Genomic DNA, 23382 nt, shown 5'->3' with positions numbered 1-23382 from the left:
TATCGTTTACCTTCTTGTCAAAAAAGTTGGCGAAATCATCAGGGAGAAGGGAGGAAGTAGGAGGAGGGGGTGTGGGTTGGAGGAGTGAAGTGAAAGTTTCAAAGAGTTTTTTAGGATTGGAAGCAGAGGTTAGGATTTTAGAGTGGAAGAACGCAGCTTTAGCAGTAGATAGAGAGGAGGAAAAAGTGGAAAGAAGAGCTTGGAAGTTAAGAAGGTCCTCCGGGAGTTTGCCTTTTCTCCATTTACGCTCAGCCTCTCTTAGGCTCCATCTATCAGTACGCACTGAGTCCGACAGCCACGGGGCAGGTGGAGTTGGGCGTGCAGGCCTGGAGGTGAAGGGACAGAGTTTGTCCAAAGTAGAAGTTAGGGTGGAGAGGAGAAGATCAGTAGCAGTATCAGGGGATAGGAGAGAGAAGGATTCAGGGTCAGGGAGAGCAGAGGTGACAGAAGAGGAAAGATCAGCAGGGGAGAGGGAGCGGAGATGACTCCGGGTAGAAACCATGTGGGTAGGTGGAGGAAGTGATGGAGCAGAGGATAGGGAGAGGGAGTAGGACATGAAATAGTGGTCGGAGAGCTGGAGGGGAGCGACAGAGAGGTTAGCAGTAGAACAGTGCCTAGTGAAGATAAGATCCAGCTGGTTGCCGGCCTTGTGGGTAGGAGGAGAAGAAGAGTGGTAAAGGTCAAAGGAGGAGAGGAATGAAAGAAGAGGTTCAAGCTTATCGGTTTGGATGTTGAAGTCACCGAGCAGGATGAGCGCCGAGCCATCGTCATGGAAGTGCGAGACTAATGTGTCGAGCTCCTCCAGGAACTCACCAAGAGGCCCTGGTGGGCGATACACAACAGCAATGGTGAGCTTGACTGGATAAGTGACAGTAACAGCATGAAATTCGAAAGAGGACGGGGAGAACTGAGGAACAGAGACAAGAGAGTATTTCCATTTTGGGGAAATTAGGAGGCCAGTACCACCACCCCGCCTCGCAGCTCTGGGAGTGTGAGAGAAAGAGTACACATCTGACAGAGCTGCGGGTGTGGTGGTGTTTTCTGGTGTGATCCAGGTCTCAGTTAGAGCAAGAAAGTTAAGGGAGAGCAAGGAAGCGTAGCCTGAGATGAACTCAGCTTTCGGCATTGCCGACTGGCAGTTCCAGAGTCCCCCTGCCACCACTTGCTGGCCCCCGAGCTGAGAGAGTAGAGCTGAAGATGAGTTGGATTCTGAGTGGCGAATTCACAAAAGGATTGCGTGGCTCAAAGACCCGTTTTAATGCAAAAGAGCCTCATATCGAAAACTCAAAAAAGGATCAACCCTGACAGACACATGCAGATACAGTGAGATTTATTAGCTGAAGCACATCTACTACTATAGATTCAGTTGCATTTCTGTGGTACTTTGGAACTGTAGAATGTGCTGACCGGTTTGCCTGGAGGGCCAGGGTCACCAGGGTAACCAGGTGGTCCTTGGAAACCTGTTGCTCCTTTAGATCCCTTCTCTCCTTTAAAACCAGGACCTGGAGGACCAGGAGGACCCCGAAAGCCTGCCGGACCTACAGCGAGAGAGGCTTGATTGTTATATTTGACTACAGAAACATTTCAGTAAAGTTAATTCAGCAGCTGGGGGCTACATTGATTTACACGTTTCATCACAATCCATCCAAGAATTGTTAACATATTTTAATAGTGCTGAGAGGAATGGGAATTTAAACATCAAGATCTAAAGATCGAGAGCAGCTACCACATGGACCTTGTGGTGAGATTGTTCTGTCAAATCATTGTTTCATTTATTATCTCAACGTGTCTCATAACCTTTTGGTCCTTGTCCTCCAGGGAGTCCATTTTCTCCTTTGCTTCCTTCAATGCAGACTCCCTCCCTGCCGGCATAACCAGGAGGACCAGGAGGTCCAGGAGGACCAGGGCAACCTGGGTTTCCCCCAGGACCACGGGGACCAGGTGAACCACAGACACCAGGAGGACCCTGCTCCCCGGGATACCCTGAGGAGACCAGAGGAGGTGGAGGGTGTGTTTTTATTTTCCTCTTCTTTAATTCAGCCTGAACTAAACTCATAACCACACCTGAGGACTCACCAGGTGGACCTGTTTTCCCATCTGGGCCCCGGAGCCCGGTTCCAGGAGCTGGGGGAAAGAAAATCAAACCAGCCAATCAGACCACCCATCAGACAATCATCAGGCTTTGATTATGAGCTGGATCTGAAACCTAAACTGTTTACAACAAAACCAATCAGATTGAAGATGGTGGCTAATCACAATTCAATTAGATTCAGGTCTCCTACCTCCCATTGCTCCTTTCTCTCCAGGAGGTCCAGGTATCCCGTCCTGTCCCTGGTTTCCTCTGGGACCAGCGGGACCAGGAACTCCAGGAGCCCCCTTGGTACCTACAAAAAAAAAAAAAAAAAAAAATTAAATTCCTAATTAACCAACTGAGAGGAAAGACAGACGGTAGAGCTGTCAACAGAGACTTTAAAGTACATTAGTACTGTAATACTGATGGCATTACTACTACTGTCAGTGTGGTTTATGTACCTGTGAGGCCGGTGGGTCCTGAAGGGCCATTTTTCCCCGAAGAACCATCACAACCCTTTTCACCAGGAGTCCCAGGAGGACCTGATAAGGACACACAAAGAGACAGATTGTGTTGCTTTCAGAGAAAAACTAGCCACTAGCTGCTCAGTAGATGAAACTGTAATGAATCATACCTCTGCATCCTGGGGGTCCAGGATGTCCTTTGGGGCCACAGGGGCCACAGGCTCCTGGGGGACCAAAGTTTCCAATGTCCCCTGGTTCCCCCTTTGTACCTGGTGCTCCTGAACATCCTGGATTTCCCTGAGAGGAGGACCCAGGAGGAGAAGACATTTTAATCTTGTTTTTAACTTAAATTTGTTTTTAATGAGCTTTTAAATGTATAACAGAAGATACAGTTGTGGTCAAAAGTTTACATACACTTGTAAAGAACATAATGTCATGGCTCTCTTGAGTTTCCAGTTATTTCTACAACTCTGATTTTTCTCTGATAGAGTGATTGGAACAGATACTTCTTTGTTACAAAAAACATTCATGAAGTTTGGTTCTTTCATGACTTTATTATGGGTTAACAGAAAAATGTGATCAAATCTGCTGGGTCAAAAATATACATACAGCAACATGAATTAGCAATTTTGGTGACTTAGAAAGTTGTGTCAATGAAATGAGCTTCATAGCATGGCCTCTTAACTTCTTGTGAGTGATTATGAGTGACTACAGCCGGTGACTTCTGAGGCCATTTAAATAGGGCTCATTGGATACAAACGCCCACAAACGCTACAATGGGAAAGTCAAAAGAGCTCAGCATGGATCTGAAAAAGCGAATCATTGACTTGAACAAGTCAGGAAAGTCACTTGGAGCCATTTCAAAGCAGCTGCAGGTCCCAAGAGCAACAGTGCAAACAATTGTTTGTAAGTATAAAGTGCATGGCACTGTTTTGTCACTGCCACGATCAGGAAGAAAACGCAAGCTATCACCTGCTGCTGAGAGAAAATTGGTCAGGAGGGTGAAGAGTCAACTGAGAACCACCAAAAAGCAGATCTGCCAAGAATTAGAAGCTGCTGGAACACAGGTGTCAGTGTCCACAGTCAAGCGTGTTTTGCATCTCCATGGACTGAGAGGCTGCCGTGCAAGAAGGAAGCCCTCGCTCCAAAAGCGCCACCTTAAGGCTCGACTGAAGTTTGCTGCTGATCACATGGACAAAGATAAGACCTTCTGGAGGAAAGTTCTGTGGTCAGATGAAACAAAAATCGAGCTGTTTGGCCACAATGCCCAGCAATATGTTTGGAGGAGAAAAGGTGAGGCCTTTAACCCCAAGAACACCATGCCTACCGTCAAGCACGGTGGTGGTAGTATTATGCTGTGGGGCTGTTTTGCTGCCAATGGAACTGGTGCTTTACAGAGAGGAAATGGGATAATGAAGAAGGAGGATTACCTTCAAATTCTTCAAGATAACCTAAAATCATCAGCCCGAAGGTTGGGTCTTGGGCGCAGTTGGGTGTTCCAACAGGACAATGTCCCCAAACACACATCAAAAGTGGTAATGGAATGGCTAAATCAGGCTAGAATTAGGGTTTTAGAATGGCCTTCCCAAAGTCCTGACTTAAATCCCATTGAGAACATGTGGACAATGCTGAAGAAACAAGTCCATGTCAGAAAGCCATCAAATTTAACTGAACTGCACCAATTCTGTCAAGAGGAGTGGTCAAAGATTCAACAAGAAGCTTGCCAGAAGCTTGTGGATGGCTACCAAAAGCGCCTAATTGAAGTGAAAATGGCCAAGGGACATGTAACCAAATATTAGCACTGCTGTATGTATATTTTTGACCCAGCAGATTTGATCACTTTTTCTGTTAACCCATAATAAAGTCATGAAAGAACGAAACTTCATGAATGTTTTTTGTGACAAAGAAGTATCTGTTCCAATCACTCTATCAGAGAAAAATCAGAGTTGTAGAAATAACTGGAAACTCAAGAGAGCCATGACATTATGTTCTTTACAAGTGTATGTAAACTTTTGACCACAACTGTATATCATGAATTCATGCACGTGTAAAATGTGTCCAAATTCAACACATGAAACAGAAAGGATCATAAACAAAGATGGAGGAGACACAACTGGTAAATAAAGCCAAACATCATCTGCATACAGGGTACAAGTACGTTAAAATAATTTGTTGTAGGACATACCTCGAATATCGATACCCAATCACATCCCTTTTCTGCAACTAATTATATTAGCTTGACCTCTAGTTTAACAAGCACATTTTAGACTAATCAACCTGGTTCGTCTGACAGAATTCATAACTACTGATAACATTCTTGTGGTGTAATTTGTTAAACTGGCACTAATGATAAAAAACCTGATACCTTCTCTCCTGGAGGTCCTTTTGATCCGGGTCCAGGAGGACTTTGTTCTCCTTTAGAACCTTTAAGTCCTCCTGGTCCTGGTATTCCATCTGATCCAGGTTTCCCACAAGGCCCCGTACAACCTTTCCCACCTTTAAAACCTGGACAGAAAACAGGCAGCTGAAGTTGTTCTTTCGCAAGCTTTAGTGTTGCTGCAGAGCGTTTCATCAATGTAATTAATGATGAATAATTAAATGATAGGTAAATTCCCAGCAGGTGGATCAGTATAAACTCACTGACGCTGATCAACAACCCAAGATTAAAATCATATTTGTGTTGAGGGGGAACATTACCTGGCGTCCCCATCTCTCCTTGGTTACCGTTGAGTCCACAAGGACCAGGAGGACCTCTCTCTCCATCTCTGCCGGTGTCTCCAGGAGGTCCTGACAGACACACAAACATTCATCAAGTCTATAATTAGGATTTGATAGTCACGTAAATAAGAACTCGTCACTCAGGACTTGTCGTATCTTTCAGGAAGAGTAGATACTCAGTTTGTTGTTGTCACCTTGCAGTCCGCCATCTCCAGGTCTACCGGTTCTGCCGTCAAGGCCCTGTGGCCCTAGGAGGCCCCTTTCTCCTTTACTACCAGTGAGACCTGTGGGCCCTGAGGGTGAGACAGGAAGCAGTTAAAAAAGGTCACAGAGAGGTAGAACAATACACCTGGAGTATATTTATTAGAAGGTATAGCTCAAATGATTTCTAGCGGTGATTCCGAATTAAGTTTTTTTTGTTTGACGTACAATGACAACAATTACCCTTTGGACTGAGCCAGGCTAGATGTTTCCCCTTGTTTCCAGTCTTTATGCTAAGCTAGGCTAACCTGCTGCTTACGGTGGCGTTATGTAAGGGAGTCAAAGTATTGGGGCCCAGAATAGAACCCTGAGGATCACCGAGGTAGAACATCTAACAGTTTTAGAATAGAGTACCAGGGTCTCCAGGGTCTCCAGGATCTCCGTACACTTCCACAGCTGTCTGGAATCCTTTTGGTCCAGTTTCTCCTCGGTCCCCCTGGGGCCCCTGAGGCCCCTGAGAACCATTGACCCCGTCTATACCCACCTGACCTGACAGACAGACAGGTCATAGACAGTTAGAGTCAGACAGAACTGATTGATTGATTGATTGATTGATTGATTGATTGATTGATTGATTGATTGAAACCTTTGGGTCCTTGTCGTCCAGTCTCTCCTGGTTTCCCATCATCCCCTGGACTCCCGAGGGCTCCTAGGGGACCCACGTCTCCTCTGATACCTAAAACACACATATGTGTGAATGTCTGTGGTTCAAATTGTGTATCAGGAGGAGCAGGTGTGGCCACGCCTTCTTACCTGTGCTTCCTGGCTCTCCATTGGTCCCTCTCAGGCCCTTCAGTCCAACTTCTCCGACTGATCCCGGAGTTCCATCAAACCCGGGGACCCCGTAAAACCCCTGAGGCCCCAGAGCCCCAACACCTGGTCGCCCAGGATCGCCCCTGTCACCCTTTGGGCCCCGCATCCCTGCAAGACAATATACCTGTTTGACTGAGGGACAGGTGAGTTTCCAAATCGTACAAAGTCTCTGCTCAAGAAATGAAGGTTCAGAACTTTACAGAAAAGCTCCAAAGTTTCTCCTTGTTAGCTTGTACAAATGTTACCTGTGAATCCGATGATGCCAATCCGTCCCCGCTCTCCTTCAGGTCCAGGAGCTCTAGGTAAACACGGTCCAACAGAACCACTAGGACCAGGTAAACCATCCAGACCACTACGACCTGAGAGACATTTTTTCAGTTCACTTGAGAGGTATTTTCAAACCTCAGGTCCATCAGATCTTAAATTAGGTATACCTTTGGGTCCGGGAGGTCCGTCTTGTCCTGGAGGTCCTGGAACTCCATCTAGTCCTTGGGGTCCAAGGTTTCCTTGGGGCCCCACAGAGCCATCTTCCCCCTGGGGGCCCGACTGACCCTGCTGACCTGGGAAACCGATACCTCTGTTTCCCTGTGACCACAGAGACCGACATGAAAGGAACCACCGCAGGATGAGAAACAAAACAGTAGTATGATGATGTCACAGGACATGTTACGTCTAATTACATCGTTCTGTTTACTTTGTATGTAATTGTGTTCTCTCTGACCAAACAAAATAAGTATTTGAATGAAATGACATAAAAAATAAAAATAAATAAATAAAATAATGGACATGTTACATTTTCCTCTACTGCTGATGTGATCTATATACTAATGAGATCCTTAATTCTCTGTGTTCTGTCTGAACCTTTACTTTCTTCATGCGGAGGACTTCCTGTCTGTACGGGTCCACATTACCTTGGGGCCCGGCATCCCTGGGGGGCCTGATGGCCCCGCCCGTCCCTTAACACCAAAATTTGGTACACCTGGAGCTCCTGGGGGGCCCTTGAGTCCTGAGCCGGAGAAAAATAAAATTATTACATATACTTATCTTCTTTAAACCCTCAGCTGGCTGTTTTATTCAACACTAACCTTTGACCCCTGGAAAGCCTGGAGGCCCCTGGACGGAAAATCCTTCATCTCCCTTCTCTCCCCTTGGACCGACAGATCCCGGAACACCTGGAAGTCCTGTCATACCTGAGACCAGCAGAGACAACAGGTGAATCAGAAGTTCTGGTTCTAAAGTCTGAATTTCACCAAAAAAGGACAAGACGCTAGAAGCTGGTCTCACCTTCAGGTCCGGGGTTTCCAGATGAACCTTTCTCTCCTTTCTGTCCTGGATCTCCTGGAGAGGTTGTGATTTCACCTGGAGAACCCTTTTCACCTGAATGAACATACAGAGTTCACTTTAACCTCAGTCACGGATAAAGGCTGATTATGACTCTTCAGAAATGTGTGGAAAGTTTAACTTTGACTGTTGAACTAGTTAGTTCTGACACAATCACCACTGTCTCACAGCTGCATTTCTTTATTATAAATGCATTGTGAGGTTTCTGCAGCGTTCAGAAGTTATTCAGCTTTGTCAAAACAATCTTTCAAAACGTCATCAAGTGTTCACAAAACCCCAGATGGTTCGTTCCACTGAACCATCTGAGAAGACCTCATTGAACCTGACAAAATCCCCCCCGCAGTCTCACCTGGCTTCCCAGGATCTCCTCGCGGTCCCAGGACCCCCACATTGCCTTTAGATCCTTGAGGTCCTGGATCCCCAATTCCAGGCGGTCCCGGAGGTCCCACCTGTCCTGTTAGTCCTCTGGAACCAGTCTCACCGAGGGGTCCCCTGTCACCTTTTGGCCCCAGAGGACCCTGAGAGCAGCATTAAAAGAGAGAATCAGCATCTTCTAAAATATCACCCCTAGACCATCTCTCTGGACGAGGTATCTAATACTCACAGGGTTTCCTTTCTGTCCCAGAACACCTTTGGGTCCTGTAAATCCTGGAGATCCGTCTCTCCCCTCTGAACCTGGGGGTCCCGGCTGGCCCCGGTCCCCCTCCTCACCCTTCTGCCCGACCCTCTGCATGATCCCAGGTTCACCAACTGGTCCTGGGGTCCCTGGGAGGCCAGGACCACCAAAGGGCCCCTAAACCCAGAACAACAGACAGCAGAAATATGCAGCAGTGTCATTAGTCCTGTTTCAATATATGTGACTATTGGAACTAAACTCAGACAAAGTCCTGACAAAGTGACTATAAACATCCAGATATAGTGGGCAACAACAGAAACAGAGACACGTTGTTCATAAATAATGCTACATCGTATAGAGACAGTTCTTTTGATGTACTGGGATTTATGATTTAGATTTTTGTATTTTGTGTTATTGTGTGTATATATATATATATATATATATATATATATATATATATATATACTGATATTGTGGTTTTAATATAATATCCTATTTTGTCTTATATACACAATACTATATATTGATATTGTGATTTAGAAAATTTCAAATTATACGTGTAAAATTACTGTATATTGGCCCATGTAAGCAGTTGGACTTTGAAATCTAATTAACGAATGTTACCTGTAAAAGTTACCACTGAAGACCAGACATATCTTGTTTCTTTTTTTTCAAACGTATTCCGATATGAGTGGATAATCAGAATAACGGAGGTGGTTATTAACAACACAACACAACTACAGTCGTCCTCTGTGATACAAGACTTCATACAGGTGATCTGTGAGCTCACCTGTGGACCAGCTGGCCCTCCAACACCTTTGACCCCTTTGTGACCTTTGGGTCCTGGAAAGCCGACTGATCCTGGAAATAGAATGGCATCACAGGTGAGTTCTACCTGCTCGCCTACTTAACACTGAATCTGATGCTAGATCAGATCCTGCTGTCTGCTGGTCTGGTCACTGAAATTAAATAACTTAAAACTCATAGAATGACTTTTATTTGTACATAACGGTGCTGACGTCAGTTGTTGTTGATCAATAGCTAAAACATCACTGACTCAGGTGTAATTCTTACCTGTCGCCCCATCTTCACCTGGCTCTCCTGGTTTACCTGGAGGTGCCGGGGGACCAGGAATAAGCCGACAGTCCGAACACACCTCCCCCTTCTCACCTGACCAAAAACAATCAATCAATTACATTATCAACACGTTATCAACACACCACAAGTCTTATTCTGTCTTGTTTCTTAAGAACGCCCATTCCAAATCTGTAGCTTTAACCCGGAGTGAAGTTCAGACCACAGAAACATGGTATCACTGGACTAAAATATCATATTTCATGTATTATCATATGATCTGACATCACACCGTCCCCTTCCTCCCACTCACCTGTCCGTCCTTCCTCCCCTCTGACTCCAGGAAATCCCACCGGGCCTTTTGGACCTTTAGTTCCTGGAGGACCAGCGTCTCCCGGCAAGAATTCTGACAAGAAGAAGAACAATTATATCAGAAAAGACTGAGTTGTTAAAAAGGTGGATTATTTTTCCTTTTGATAGTTTTTGTGCTAAGCTAGACTAACCTTGTGACCTTATTTAACTCACTCCTGAATCTTAACCAAGAGAGTCTGAAGGTAGTAAAAAAGTTTCACAATTCTATGAGCGGGTATTCTATTGTAAGATCCGGTATTTTTTAGTATGTTGTCAATGAACGTTGGACTCACGTGTGAATTAGCAAAAATGTTTGATTTATCAGATTAATTAATTAATGAACATTTCCTTGTTATTCAGAGAAAGACAAACTGTAAAATATAAAATGTGTTAAAAGTGTAGAAACCTTAAGGTTCTTCCAGGAACTGGACAACAAAACCCTCCATCACCTGGTATTCCTGGTTCTCCTGGTTCTCCTTCAACCCCACGAGCTCCTGGGTTTCCAGTCTTTCCCGGGGGCCCAAAAACGAGGGGCCCCGGCACTCCCGGTTCTCCTTTGGGTCCGGATGAGCCGGGCGGCCCCTGGGGGCCCGGTGGACCAGTGGGTGCCACACCTCGAGAGAGGAAGAACAGTCTTCACTGAAGCATGTTACCAAATTTAAATACCTCAAATACAATGGGGCCCCCTGTGCAGTCGTATCATCTAATTAAATACTGTCTGATGATTGATTATTGATTGATATTTGATCATTAACTCATCAATAACATTAACAGAGAGAGAGAGAGAAGGTGGAGTGTACCTGACTCGCCCTGCAGTCCAGGAAAACCAATGAGTCCTGAAAGAAAGCAGAGAAGAAGAAGAGCGCTAATTAGTCACATTATCTGATCACATGACCCATCAGATCAGAGCGATGTGCAGCTAATTTACCAATTATTAATACAAACTGATCCATAAAACAGATATTTGTTCAGTCAGAATCTGTATGAATCTTCTGCTTACAAATACAATTAAAACATTATTCACAATGACACAAATAATTGAAATATTCTTTACACTCATAGATTCACACATGTTGGACTTCCTCAGAATGTATTTCATTGCTTAATTCTAGAACATTTTCTGAGCATTTTATTTGATCTTTGTAATTCATTTAATTTTGCTTAAAGTTTATATCATAAATAAGATGGACATGAAAGTAAACTCAGCAAAACAAACCTTTATTTTGTTGCTTTGAACTGGACTTCAGGAGCTTTGTACTTTTTTACAAAGTTATTCTATAGATCAAATGAATTGAGTCTCACACGTAAAATCAAATTTTTATGTTTAATGTGGGAGTTTTATCACAAGATGTGAAAGTTTTAACCTATAACAATGAAAACCATCAAACCATCCGACCATAAATAATAGCAAAACTAAGGTTGGAAATTACAACATTTTTATAAAACGTTTTAAAACCCTTCTTGTTGATCTCTGTACTACCTTGTTCTCCCTGGACTCCTTGTGGTCCGCGGGCCCCGGGGACTCCACGCTGGCCCTTCAGGAATCTGTGTTTAAAAACCGTCTAATAAAAACACAAACAACATATTTAACATGAAGACTGTATACTGTTGGCCCCGCCCTCAGTGCCATTGTAAACCACAGCGTCATCATCATAGAAGAGTAAATTTCATGTCAACTCACATCACTTCTAGGTGGGAAGGATTTCCAGTGAGTTTTAAAACAACTACTTGAGATTAATTCTCTTCAGCATAAATTAAACTTTTCAAGACAGCCGGCTGCAGGTCTGATCAAAGACATTTGTTGAACCGACTAATCTAATCAGTATTTCTATTTCTTAATAAAACTGTTTTTTGTGTGCGTTTTCTTTTTTCTTTTCTTTTTTGTCAAGCTGGCTCTTATTTTGATAAAACTGGCTGTGCTTCCTGTCAACATTTTACTTTAAAATTAAACAAAAAAAACAATCAAAACTTCTGACTCACCTCTCCCGGAAGACCTGGAGAACCACGATCACCTTTCTCTCCCTAAAAATGTAAAAACACCATAAACACTGATGCAGTACTGAGTGTACTACTGCAACAATACTTTGTGTACCTCATAGAGTACTCACCATGGCTCCTTCAATACCTGGAGGACCGAGGTACCCACGATCCCCAGAGACTCCCTGCAGACACACAGCTGGAGTTAATTTCATGTCTGCAGCCCAGAATCAATGATCAGTGTTTTTTTTAGCAACCAGTGAACAGGAAGTGACCATATCTGGACTGAGGAGGAGTGACATAGAGACGTCTCTGGTAGAGACCTGTCAATCACTGTGTAGCCCCGCCCCTAAATCATCCCCTGCTTTATGGTCTGTTTGACTCTAAATGGAGCATAATGTACTAAATGAACATCATGCTGTATTGAAGAAGACTGTAAACTAGAGATTGAGACCATAAACTCATGTTTACAATGTTTACTGAGGGAATAAATCAAGAGAGAAGTAGAGTCATTTTAGACTAGACTTCTATACAACCAGAGGAGTCGCCCCCTGGTGGACACTAGAGAGAATGCAGCTTTAACACATGAAGCTTTGACTTCACTCGGCAGAACCGGAGGTTGCCGCCTGGTCTTTATCGGATCGTATGCGGTTGGTTAGCTTTCCTGTTAGCTTAGCTTGTTACCTGTTCTCCCAGCTCTCCAAGGACTCCATCCTTCCCCGGTTTACCCTATAACACAAACACCAAGCCCCCGATGTTAGACCAGGATTACAGCTGTCCAGGTTTCTGAGGACGTTCAGGTCAGCCACAAAATTAAATAAATAACAAGAAAAATATAACTTTCAGATATTAATCCATAACTGCTTGTTTACAGCTGATGAGTTAAAATGAATTCTGATTATAGATCCACGTTATCATAATTCAGTGCTCGGGTCTCTCTCTTACTAGTGAGCCAGGGTCACCTCGCCCGCCCTTTTGTCCTTTAATCCCCGGTGTACCCGGCACACCCTGGAGGAGAAAACAAACGTACACATCAGCCTGACTCTCTGGTCATAACACAGTCAATCAAAACCATAATCAATATGTTTATTTCTTTGCTGTTGTGGATGAGATACATTCATAATGCTGTTGTCGGACTGAGAGATGGCTTTGACTCACTGGAAGTCCATGACAACCTTTCAGTCCAAATTCACCTGGTTCTCCCTGAAATATAACAACCAAAATATCAGTGAAAACAGGCTGAGGGATGTTGAGACAGTAGAGACAGACAGAAAGACAGATGGTGAGACAGACAGACAGACCTTCAGTTCTTTGGGTCCTTCAGCATACAGTTTAATTCCTTTCTGTCCAGGGATCCCTGATGGGCCACGATCACCCTGAAACCAAACACAGCTGCTGATGATGATGGTGCATAGGTTAGAAACATTTGAATGCCTGTCTTATTGTCTCACATTACAAAGTGATGTGACTTTATTTATAATTCATAGCCCAGGAATTAGCATTAGCATAGGGCTGCAATCCGGACGAGTTGGCTCACCGTCTGTCCACGGGGACCCGGTATCACCGGACTGGGACCCTCTTGACCCTGAAACCAAACCACAGCATCATCAGGACCGAATGAAACCGAACGTCAGACCTTCAGACAGATTAGTTGTGATCAACTAATAAAGTTCTTGAAGAGATCCCAAAGTCCAACAAGGATTACTTTCTTATCTTGTGCAAACAAGATACCAACTCATACTTGTAACTAAATGCATCAAGACCGAACATTGAAATAAAACACATTGCAGCTAACCTTCTCTCCTGGTAACCCCGGCAACCCTGGACTTCCCTAAATGAAAAAAAATATCAAAAACAGCTGATTTGGTTGTTTGAGCCGTTAATAACAAATATTTGTAATAACGTTTGAGATTTTAAGACGTGAAGCGTACAGAAAGTCCAGCAGATCCTGGTGGTCCTGGCAGACCTGGTTCACCTGGACCTCCACTCAGCCCCTGCAACACAAACAGCCAATCAGAAAAAAGACTACTAATCACTACGGCAGCCCGCTGTGTTCATTCTGTGGACTGGTTTACATTTAAAAAAAACATACAGGCAATAATCATTTTGTTTGCTTAAATAGTTTATTTATTGGTAGAACTATCTCTAAATGTGATTAAGTGACACAATAACAGCTTTCAAATGAAAATGATGTGAAATGCATGCTGGGATACTACTAGTCAGGTCATTAGGAGTGTTCCTCACAAGACCACAAAAGAAAAGAAAAAAAAAGAGGAAGATTCTGAATGACAAAATGTGAGACGGCAACTGACATTTTCTCCGTCTCGTCCTTGTGGTCCTGTTGCCCCTTTAATGTCCTGAGTGACCGGAAAGACGTACGAGTGTCCCTGAAAACATAAACATAAACAGTTGAATTGTATAAACATATGAATACATTCCTATAAATCACAATAATACATGAACTGTAGCTCTGACTCCAGATCTTTGAAGTTATGCAGCTAGCTTAGCTGTTAGCTCTCTGATTGATATTAACTGCATGTACAAGGTTTAAAGATGACAGTGTGTGACTGTGAACAGGTACCTTTAAACCTCGCAGTCCTTGTCGACCCTGAAACACATGAGGATAGTTAGCGTTAGCTTCACAGAGCTAAGTAGAATAAAAATGTAGGACGTAGAAAGTAGGCGGGACTTACTTGAAAGCCGGCAGGTCCTGGAACCCCAGAGAACCCTGGGTAACCAACATGCCCCTGGAAGAAACCAATCAATACATCATAGTTTGTGTGGATGGAGTCGGGTGGATCCTCCTCAGGAGGTTTTTCTGGATTACAGCTTCTGGATTCTGTAACGTTGTGACGCTGGACCCCAGCCTTGATAGGTCTGGAAATGTTGCTGTTGTTGTATTTCACCTTCTCAAGTCTTCAATCACTTTAATTATCACATTGCAAGAGTTGAAACTTGTAGTTTCATTTCATCTTCTGTAAAAATGTACTTGTAGTGAAACTCAGGGCTCGATTCTGGGTCTTATTCCATTCTGCATCTACACCATCAATCAGTCACATCATTAGAAGACAGTCTATATGTAGATGATACCCAAATATTTCTTCCTGTGCAGCTACAAGGTAGGAATTATCTGTATAACCAGATTAACTGGGAATTAAAGTCGTGGTGGGGCTCATTTCTACCTTTGTCCCATTGCATCCTGGGAGTCCTGGTAGACCGATGGGTCCTTCATGTCCGGGGAGTCCCTGAGAAAACACACAGAAAATGATAAATGTTTAACAAACCACACTGAAGAGAAGCTCCTTCCTCTCCAAACTCCTGATGTGAACATCTGTCTCTTTATGATGGTCCTAACCGGCAGTCCTGGAGGTCCTGGGAAACCTGGTTTTCCTAGAAGACCCTGAAGGCGACAGAGAGAAACAAACTTTAATGAGACGGATCCTTCACCCATTATCTCCGTCAGGAGGATCATGTGATCAGTCGTGAGTGAGTGACTGGCCACCTCTGTGTCTGTCCACTAATCTCTCATTCTGCTGCAGCAGACTGCATCATATTTGGGGGGTCTAGTTATGGCTGCAGTGACATACACAATACTGATTTAAATTTAGTTTTTGTTTGACTGTATGTTGAGTCTTACACGATGACTTTGAGCTGCTTGCTGCGTACATCGCCTCTTGTTTTTGAGTTTGAATGAAGTGTGTTTTACAACGTTTTAGAGCCCGACAGGAAGTTGAACCAGTTGTGAGTTTTATTAATTCCATCACAGCTGTGGTCGTTGCAGACACACCTGGCAGAAATCTGCCCTTTGTTGAGTCAACCTTTCTAGTTTTATCTGTATTCAGGTTTACAAAGATACAAATATAAAGACAAATCTGGCTAAAATTAACCTGAAGTCCGAGAATATTCAGAGAGTTAAAGAGGTTAAAAGAGGCCGTTTAATAGAAGGAAAGTCTTCATCAGTCGTTCTTACACGAGAGCCTTTCAGTCCTGAACCTCCGGCTGTTCCCTGATCACCCTGAGGGAGGAAAAAAACAAGAAGAAAAGAATCATCACATCCAATAAATCTGCAGAGATCTTTTACCTTTGTAATAATAAACAGCTGACTGTTCATAATGTTTTGTATTAAACAAGATGGAACAACGTCATCGTCATGTCTCAATCACAATCATTTTCAAAATAAAAAGAGGACCGAGGAGAGAACCCTGAGGAACTCCACAGTGTGTTTAAATAAGTTTAGAAAATAACAACAATAATCTCTCATCTTCATCATGAAAACATGTCTGCTGTGTTCACTTCAGGTGTCGCTACCTTTTCCCCAGGTGGGCCCTGGTTGCCCTCGTTACCAGGGTAACCAATAACTCCAGGAAGTCCGTCGTATCCGAGGTAACCAGATTCTCCCTGCAGGGGAAACAGACAACACAGATCCAGGGTCAGTTCATCAGCTGTCTGAACAGGTAAACCCAGGTATGATGAGGATCCAGGGTCAGTTCACACAGAGGCAGTAAACTCAGGTGACGTCAGGTAAACTCAGGTGTACATAAATCTTGGCTGTGGTCGAGGTGCATTCAGGTTCCTGAGTGAACAAATGGACGTTTCATGTTCAGCAGAGAGGAACCAGCCTTTATTCTCCTGCTGAACACATCTGAGATTACAGAGTTCACACCTGGGTGGTCTCAGGTACCAACACACCTGAGACACAAAGACTTCAGACTGAACTCAGATCTCATGCTTAAAAAATAAAACATCTTCTCTTGGTTTTATTGGAGTTATTTTTGACATTTTCTTATTTCCTTTCTTTAAAGTTTACTTGTTATGTTTATTTTAGGTAATCCTCCATTAAACCCTCATGAACTCAGTACAGTTGTTAACAGTAGAGCACAAATAAAGTGTTTCACAATAAAAATAATGAGGCTACAAATTAAAAAGAGTAAAAACACCTCAAAACTTGAGACTATGTAGACCCACTTAGACTCAAAAAAACCCTGTAGCCAACCAAGACCCTGCTGACCTATACTGGATCTGAGGGGACCCACATGAGTCCTGCTAGACCCCCATTAGACCCACATTAGAAACCGTCAGCAGACTCTAGTTCAGGTCCTGGTAGTTCACTGGGTGTCTGCAGTGACAGCAGGTCACCACTGGAGGGCAGCAGACTGTAGGCACAAACTGATCCAAGGTCAGTGAGGTCGTGGTTCCCCACTCGACGGACAGGTAGATATTCTCACCTTTTGACCTTTGACCCCGTCACAGTGACAGAGAGACTTCCCGCTGCAGTGACACACCTGCAGAGACAGAAGACAAGAGTATAAATATACTGTATGTATATATATATATATATATATATATATATATATATATATATATATATATATACAGTAATATATATGTATATCATAATCAGATATATCATTACATAGTTAAAAGACCAGAGTCCGTCTCATCATTACTCTTAATTTTCACGCTTGGCGTACGGAAGAAGTTTCAGTTAGTTGCAATCTGCAGCTTCGCCAATAGATGGCGCCAGATTTGACACACTGGCCCTTTAAGAAGCTCTTAACTGTAAAGACTTCCTCTGAAATGTTGATTGGGGAAACATTAATGATTCATGTGTGTCCGGTTCAGGAGGATTCTCCGCTTGTAGTGAAGTATAAATGTAAATACTCAAAGCAAAATACAAGTACCTTGAATTTGTACTTAGGTGCTGTGCTTGAGTAAAAGTACTTTTTTTACATTTCACCTGGAGGAATCAGGTTTTAATGACTATTTGTTTGGGTGATCATGCGGGTGGACTCTGTGGGTTTGAACCCTCCTCCTGTCCTGCAGGTGTAACATAGTAAAGTTTAGTCCTGACTGAACTTAATCTCGGGTTTAGACGTCAGTGAACGTGTTTCTTCATGAAGTCTTTATCTGTCAGACATAGTTTCTGCGGGTTTAAACCCAAACAGCTTCATGTATCCTGCAGGTGTAACAGTGCTCTTCCTGCGATAACCTGAAGCAGACAGACAGGCAGACAGACAGACAGGTCTGATGTCATCTTATCTCCATTCCTGTCTCACATCGATGCCTCGACACGTCCCGCAGCCGAGCATTGTGGGTCTTTACTGTCTTTACTGTGAGGCTTCAGGTGTCTCCCAGGGAGAGAATCAGACCTGCAGACTCTGAACTAAACATCCGATTTCAGTTTGATCGAAAAACAAAATTAATAACATATGTTTAGTGAAAATAAGTACGTTTGTTAAGTGTTTTAAGTTAAAATAAGTTCTCCTGGGTGAAAGTCCTGTGTTAGTTTGACCTGTTCATCAGTGTTTCACTTAATCACAGTGAAGGCTGATTAATTAAACATGAACGCCTGAGTAATAATAATCTAATGATGTAATATGAAACACTTGCTTGGGTTGCTTTCATCATTATGAGTAATTTTACTTTTAATATACATATATATATATATATATATATATATATATATATATAAAGTATATTTTCCTGATTACACTCACACAGTGGTATGCACTGTATGCATGTAGTTTGCTGCAATATGTTTTCAGTAAAGACATGTGTAGAAGAACTGTAACGGCCTCGAGGTTTCTGATCAGCTGAGTGAAACGTCTCTGACGGTTGAAACGATTAAACTTCATTATTCATGAAGCTAAGAAGTGTAAGAGGAGTCGATGTTCATACTGAATGATTCCTGTCGCTGTTTAGCTGCTTTCAGTCAGACGGACTTCTCGTTTCTCTGCAGCTCAGCAGATCAGATCACAGAGTGTCTGTGTGTGTGTGTGTGTGTGTGTGTGTGTGTGTGTGGGGGGGGGGGGGGGGGGGGGGGGGTGTTAGTAATAACAGCAGATCAGAACAAAAGGCTGAAACAGACAAACTGAAACAACAGACGAGAGACCAGACTGTCTGACTGACTGCACACAGACAGACAGACAGACAGAGATACAGGTTTTATTTCCTGTCTGACATTCTTTATGCATTCTTTTATTACTGCAATATCGTCCACAGTCTAAGTCTACAGAGACTGATTGTCTGCAACAACAGCTGCTGAGATTCTTCTGGTGGAGACACTTTGTGACATCACTGACTGATGTAACGTTTAGTTAAATCACTGACTGATGTAACGTTAAGTTAAATCACGGACTGATGTAACGTTAAGTTAAATCACTGACTGATGTAACGTTAAGTTAAATCACTGACTGATGTAACGTTAAGTTAAATCACTGACTGATGAAACGTTAAGTTAAATCACGGACTGATGTAACGTTAAGTTAAATCACTGACTGATGTAACGTTAAGTTAAATCACTGACTGATGTAACGTTTAGTTAAATCACTGACTGATGTAACGTTAAGTTAAATCACTGACTGATGTAACGTTAAGTTAAATCACGGACTGATGTAACGTTTAGTTAAATCACGGACTGATGTAACGTTAAGTTAAATCACTGACTGATGTAACGTTAAGTTAAATCACGGACTGATGTAACGTTTAGTTAAATCACGGACTGATGTAACGTTTAGTTAAATCACTGACTGATGTAACGTTTAGTTAAATCACTGACTGATGTAACGTTAAGTTAAATCACTGACTGATGTAATGTTAAGTTAAATCACGGACTGATGTAACGTTTAGTTAAATCACGGACTGATGTAACGTTAAGTTAAATCACTGACTGATGTAACGTTAAGTTAAATCACTGACTGATGTAACGTTAAGTTAAATCACTGACTGATGTAACGTTAAGTTAAATCACTGACTGATGTAACGTTAAGTTAAATCACGGACTGATGTAACGTTAAGTTAAATCACTGACTGATGTAACGTTAAGTTAAATCACTGACTGATGTAACGTTAAGTTAAATCACGGACTGATGTAACGTTTAGTTAAATCACGGACTGATGTAACGTTAAGTTAAATCACTGACTGATGTAACGTTAAGTTAAATCACTGACTGATGTAACGTTTAGTTAAATCACTGACTGATGTAACGTTAAGTTAAATCACTGACTGATGTAACGTTAAGTTAAATCACGGACTGATGTAACGTTTAGTTAAATCACGGACTGATGTAACGTTAAGTTAAATCACTGACTGATGTAACGTTAAGTTAAATCACGGACTGATGTAACGTTTAGTTAAATCACGGACTGATGTAACGTTTAGTTAAATCACTGACTGATGTAACGTTTAGTTAAATCACTGACTGATGTAACGTTAAGTTAAATCACTGACTGATGTAACGTTAAGTTAAATCACGGACTGATGTAACGTTTAGTTAAATCACGGACTGATGTAACGTTAAGTTAAATCACTGACTGATGTAACGTTAAGTTAAATCACTGACTGATGTAACGTTAAGTTAAATCACTGACTGATGTAACGTTAAGTTAAATCACGGACTGATGTAACGTTAAGTTAAATCACTGACTGATGTAACGTTAAGTTAAATCACTGACTGATGTAACGTTAAGTTAAATCACTGACTGATGTAACGTTAAGTTAAATCACGGACTGATGTAACGTTAAGTTAAATCACTGACTGAAGTAACGTTAAGTTAAATCACTGACTGATGTAACGTTAAGTTAAATCACGGACTGATGTAACGTTTAGTTAAATCACGGACTGATGTAACGTTAAGTTAAATCACTGACTGATGTAACGTTAAGTTAAATCACTGACTGATGTAACGTTTAGTTAAATCACTGACTGATGTAACGTTAAGTTAAATCACTGACTGATGTAACGTTAAGTTAAATCACGGACTGATGTAACGTTTAGTTAAATCACGGACTGATGTAACGTTAAGTTAAATCACTGACTGATGTAACGTTAAGTTAAATCACTGACTGATGTAACGTTAAGTTAAATCACGGACTGATGTAACGTTTAGTTAAATCACGGACTGATGTAACGTTAAGTTAAATCACTGACTGATGTAACGTTAAGTTAAATCACTGACTGATGTAACGTTTAGTTAAATCACTGACTGATGTAACGTTAAGTTAAATCACTGACTGATGTAACGTTAAGTTAAATCACGGACTGATGTAACGTTTAGTTAAATCACGGACTGATGTAACGTTAAGTTAAATCACTGACTGATGTAACGTTAAGTTAAATCACGGACTGATGTAACGTTTAGTTAAATCACGGACTGATGTAACGTTTAGTTAAATCACTGACTGATGTAACATTTAGTTAAATCACGGACTGATGTAACGTTAAGTTAAATCACTGACTGATGTAACGTTAAGTTAAATCACGGACTGATGTAACGTTAAGTTAAATCACTGACTGATGTAACGTTAAGTTAAATCACGGACTGATGTAACGTTAAGTTAAATCACGGACTGATGTAACGTTAAGTTAAATCACTGACTGATGTAACGTTTAGTTAAATCACTGACTGATGTAACGTTAAGTTAAATCACTGACTGATGTAACGTTTAGTTAAATCACGGACTGATGTAACGTTAAGTTTAATCACTGACTGATGTAACGTTAAGTTAAATCACGGACTGATGTAACGTTTAGTTAAATCACTGACTGATGTAACGTTAAGTTAAATCACTGACTGATGTAACGTTAAGTTTAATCACTGACTGATGTAACGTTTAGTTAAATCACTGACTGATGTAACGTTTAGTTAAATCACTGACTGATGTAACGTTAAGTTAAATCACTGACTGATGTAACGTTTAGTTAAATCACGGACTGATGTAACGTTAAGTTTAATCACTGACTGATGTAACGTTAAGTTAAATCACGGACTGATGTAACGTTTAGTTAAATCACTGACTGATGTAACGTTAAGTTAAATCACTGACTGATGTAATGTTAAGTTAAATCACGGACTGATGTAACGTTTAGTTAAATCACGGACTGATGTAACGTTAAGTTAAATCACTGACTGATGTAACGTTAAGTTAAATCACTGACTGATGTAACGTTAAGTTAAATCACTGACTGATGTAACGTTAAGTTAAATCACTGACTGATGTAACGTTAAGTTAAATCACGGACTGATGTAACGTTAAGTTAAATCACTGACTGATGTAACGTTAAGTTAAATCACTGACTGATGTAACGTTAAGTTAAATCACGGACTGATGTAACGTTTAGTTAAATCACGGACTGATGTAACGTTAAGTTAAATCACTGACTGATGTAACGTTAAGTTAAATCACTGACTGATGTAACGTTTAGTTAAATCACTGACTGATGTAACGTTAAGTTAAATCACTGACTGATGTAACGTTAAGTTAAATCACGGACTGATGTAACGTTTAGTTAAATCACGGACTGATGTAACGTTAAGTTAAATCACGGACTGATGTAACGTTAAGTTAAATCACTGACTGATGTAACGTTAAGTTAAATCACGGACTGATGTAACGTTTAGTTAAATCACGGACTGATGTAACGTTTAGTTAAATCACTGACTGATGTAACGTTTAGTTAAATCACTGACTGATGTAACGTTAAGTTAAATCACTGACTGATGTAACGTTAAGTTAAATCACGGACTGATGTAACGTTTAGTTAAATCACGGACTGATGTAACGTTAAGTTAAATCACTGACTGATGTAACGTTAAGTTAAATCACTGACTGATGTAACGTTAAGTTAAATCACTGACTGATGTAACGTTAAGTTAAATCACGGACTGATGTAACGTTAAGTTAAATCACTGACTGATGTAACGTTAAGTTAAATCACTGACTGATGTAACGTTAAGTTAAATCACTGACTGATGTAACGTTAAGTTAAATCACGGACTGATGTAACGTTAAGTTAAATCACTGACTGATGTAACGTTAAGTTAAATCACTGACTGATGTAACGTTAAGTTAAATCACGGACTGATGTAACGTTTAGTTAAATCACGGACTGATGTAACGTTAAGTTAAATCACTGACTGATGTAACGTTAAGTTAAATCACTGACTGATGTAACGTTTAGTTAAATCACTGACTGATGTAACGTTAAGTTAAATCACTGACTGATGTAACGTTAAGTTAAATCACTGACTGATGTAACGTTAAGTTAAATCACGGACTGATGTAACGTTAAGTTAAATCACGGACTGATGTAACGTTAAGTTAAATCACTGACTGATGTAACGTTTAGTTAAATCACTGACTGATGTAACGTTAAGTTAAATCACTGACTGATGTAACGTTTAGTTAAATCACGGACTGATGTAACGTTAAGTTTAATCACTGACTGATGTAACGTTAAGTTAAATCACGGACTGATGTAACGTTTAGTTAAATCACTGACTGATGTAACGTTAAGTTAAATCACTGACTGATGTAACGTTAAGTTTAATCACTGACTGATGTAACGTTTAGTTAAATCACTGACTGATGTAACGTTTAGTTAAATCACTGACTGATGTAACGTTAAGTTAAATCACTGACTGATGTAACGTTTAGTTAAATCACGGACTGATGTAACGTTAAGTTTAATCACTGACTGATGTAACGTTAAGTTAAATCACGGACTGATGTAACGTTTAGTTAAATCACTGACTGATGTAACGTTAAGTTAAATCACTGACTGATGTAACGTTAAGTTTAATCACTGACTGATGTAACGTTTAGTTAAATCACTGACTGATGTAACGTTAAGTAATTCTGGTGACACCAAGCGCTCATTTGCATATTGATGATGTCATTGTGCTTGTTTGTTGTG

The 23382-nt window shown here is 41.4% G+C and overlaps 1 protein-coding gene across 1 annotated transcript in view; it reads right to left on the bottom strand.

Moving 5' to 3' along the window:
• col4a3 (collagen, type IV, alpha 3) overlaps positions 1-23382 on the bottom strand; it is a 31209-nt gene that overhangs the window by 6604 nt on the left and 1223 nt on the right. Inside the window, exons 2-43 of the mRNA XM_068731462.1 lie at positions 16912-16968; positions 15995-16084; positions 15657-15701; positions 15042-15086; positions 14869-14931; positions 14380-14433; positions 14268-14294; positions 13999-14073; positions 13618-13680; positions 13482-13517; positions 13224-13271; positions 12988-13062; positions 12845-12889; positions 12632-12694; positions 12371-12415; positions 11818-11871; positions 11690-11731; positions 11190-11271; positions 10510-10545; positions 10159-10323; positions 9672-9764; positions 9359-9454; positions 9075-9145; positions 8273-8461; positions 8018-8186; positions 7612-7704; positions 7413-7517; positions 7239-7333; positions 6762-6912; positions 6573-6686; positions 6268-6435; positions 6101-6190; positions 5869-6003; positions 5448-5546; positions 5233-5322; positions 4901-5040; positions 2706-2832; positions 2533-2613; positions 2283-2384; positions 2077-2124; positions 1798-1983; positions 1408-1538 (exon numbers count right to left, since the gene is read on the bottom strand). Coding sequence (XP_068587563.1) covers positions 1408-1538; positions 1798-1983; positions 2077-2124; positions 2283-2384; positions 2533-2613; positions 2706-2832; positions 4901-5040; positions 5233-5322; positions 5448-5546; positions 5869-6003; positions 6101-6190; positions 6268-6435; positions 6573-6686; positions 6762-6912; positions 7239-7333; positions 7413-7517; positions 7612-7704; positions 8018-8186; positions 8273-8461; positions 9075-9145; positions 9359-9454; positions 9672-9764; positions 10159-10323; positions 10510-10545; positions 11190-11271; positions 11690-11731; positions 11818-11871; positions 12371-12415; positions 12632-12694; positions 12845-12889; positions 12988-13062; positions 13224-13271; positions 13482-13517; positions 13618-13680; positions 13999-14073; positions 14268-14294; positions 14380-14433; positions 14869-14931; positions 15042-15086; positions 15657-15701; positions 15995-16084; positions 16912-16968 — 3783 coding nt within the window. The remainder of the gene's footprint in view (positions 1-1407; positions 1539-1797; positions 1984-2076; positions 2125-2282; positions 2385-2532; positions 2614-2705; positions 2833-4900; positions 5041-5232; positions 5323-5447; positions 5547-5868; positions 6004-6100; positions 6191-6267; positions 6436-6572; positions 6687-6761; positions 6913-7238; positions 7334-7412; positions 7518-7611; positions 7705-8017; positions 8187-8272; positions 8462-9074; positions 9146-9358; positions 9455-9671; positions 9765-10158; positions 10324-10509; positions 10546-11189; positions 11272-11689; positions 11732-11817; positions 11872-12370; positions 12416-12631; positions 12695-12844; positions 12890-12987; positions 13063-13223; positions 13272-13481; positions 13518-13617; positions 13681-13998; positions 14074-14267; positions 14295-14379; positions 14434-14868; positions 14932-15041; positions 15087-15656; positions 15702-15994; positions 16085-16911; positions 16969-23382) is intronic.

The sequence above is a fragment of the Cebidichthys violaceus genome, unplaced genomic scaffold (genome assembly GCF_023349555.1).
Source record: "Cebidichthys violaceus isolate CVI_PGR_0920_01 unplaced genomic scaffold, fCebVio1.0.p SCAF_1, whole genome shotgun sequence".
Classification (NCBI taxonomy): domain Eukaryota; kingdom Metazoa; phylum Chordata; class Actinopteri; order Perciformes; family Stichaeidae; genus Cebidichthys; species Cebidichthys violaceus.
The sequence above is the reverse complement of the archived record's forward strand: the minus strand, read 5'-3'. Positions and strand labels throughout refer to the sequence as shown.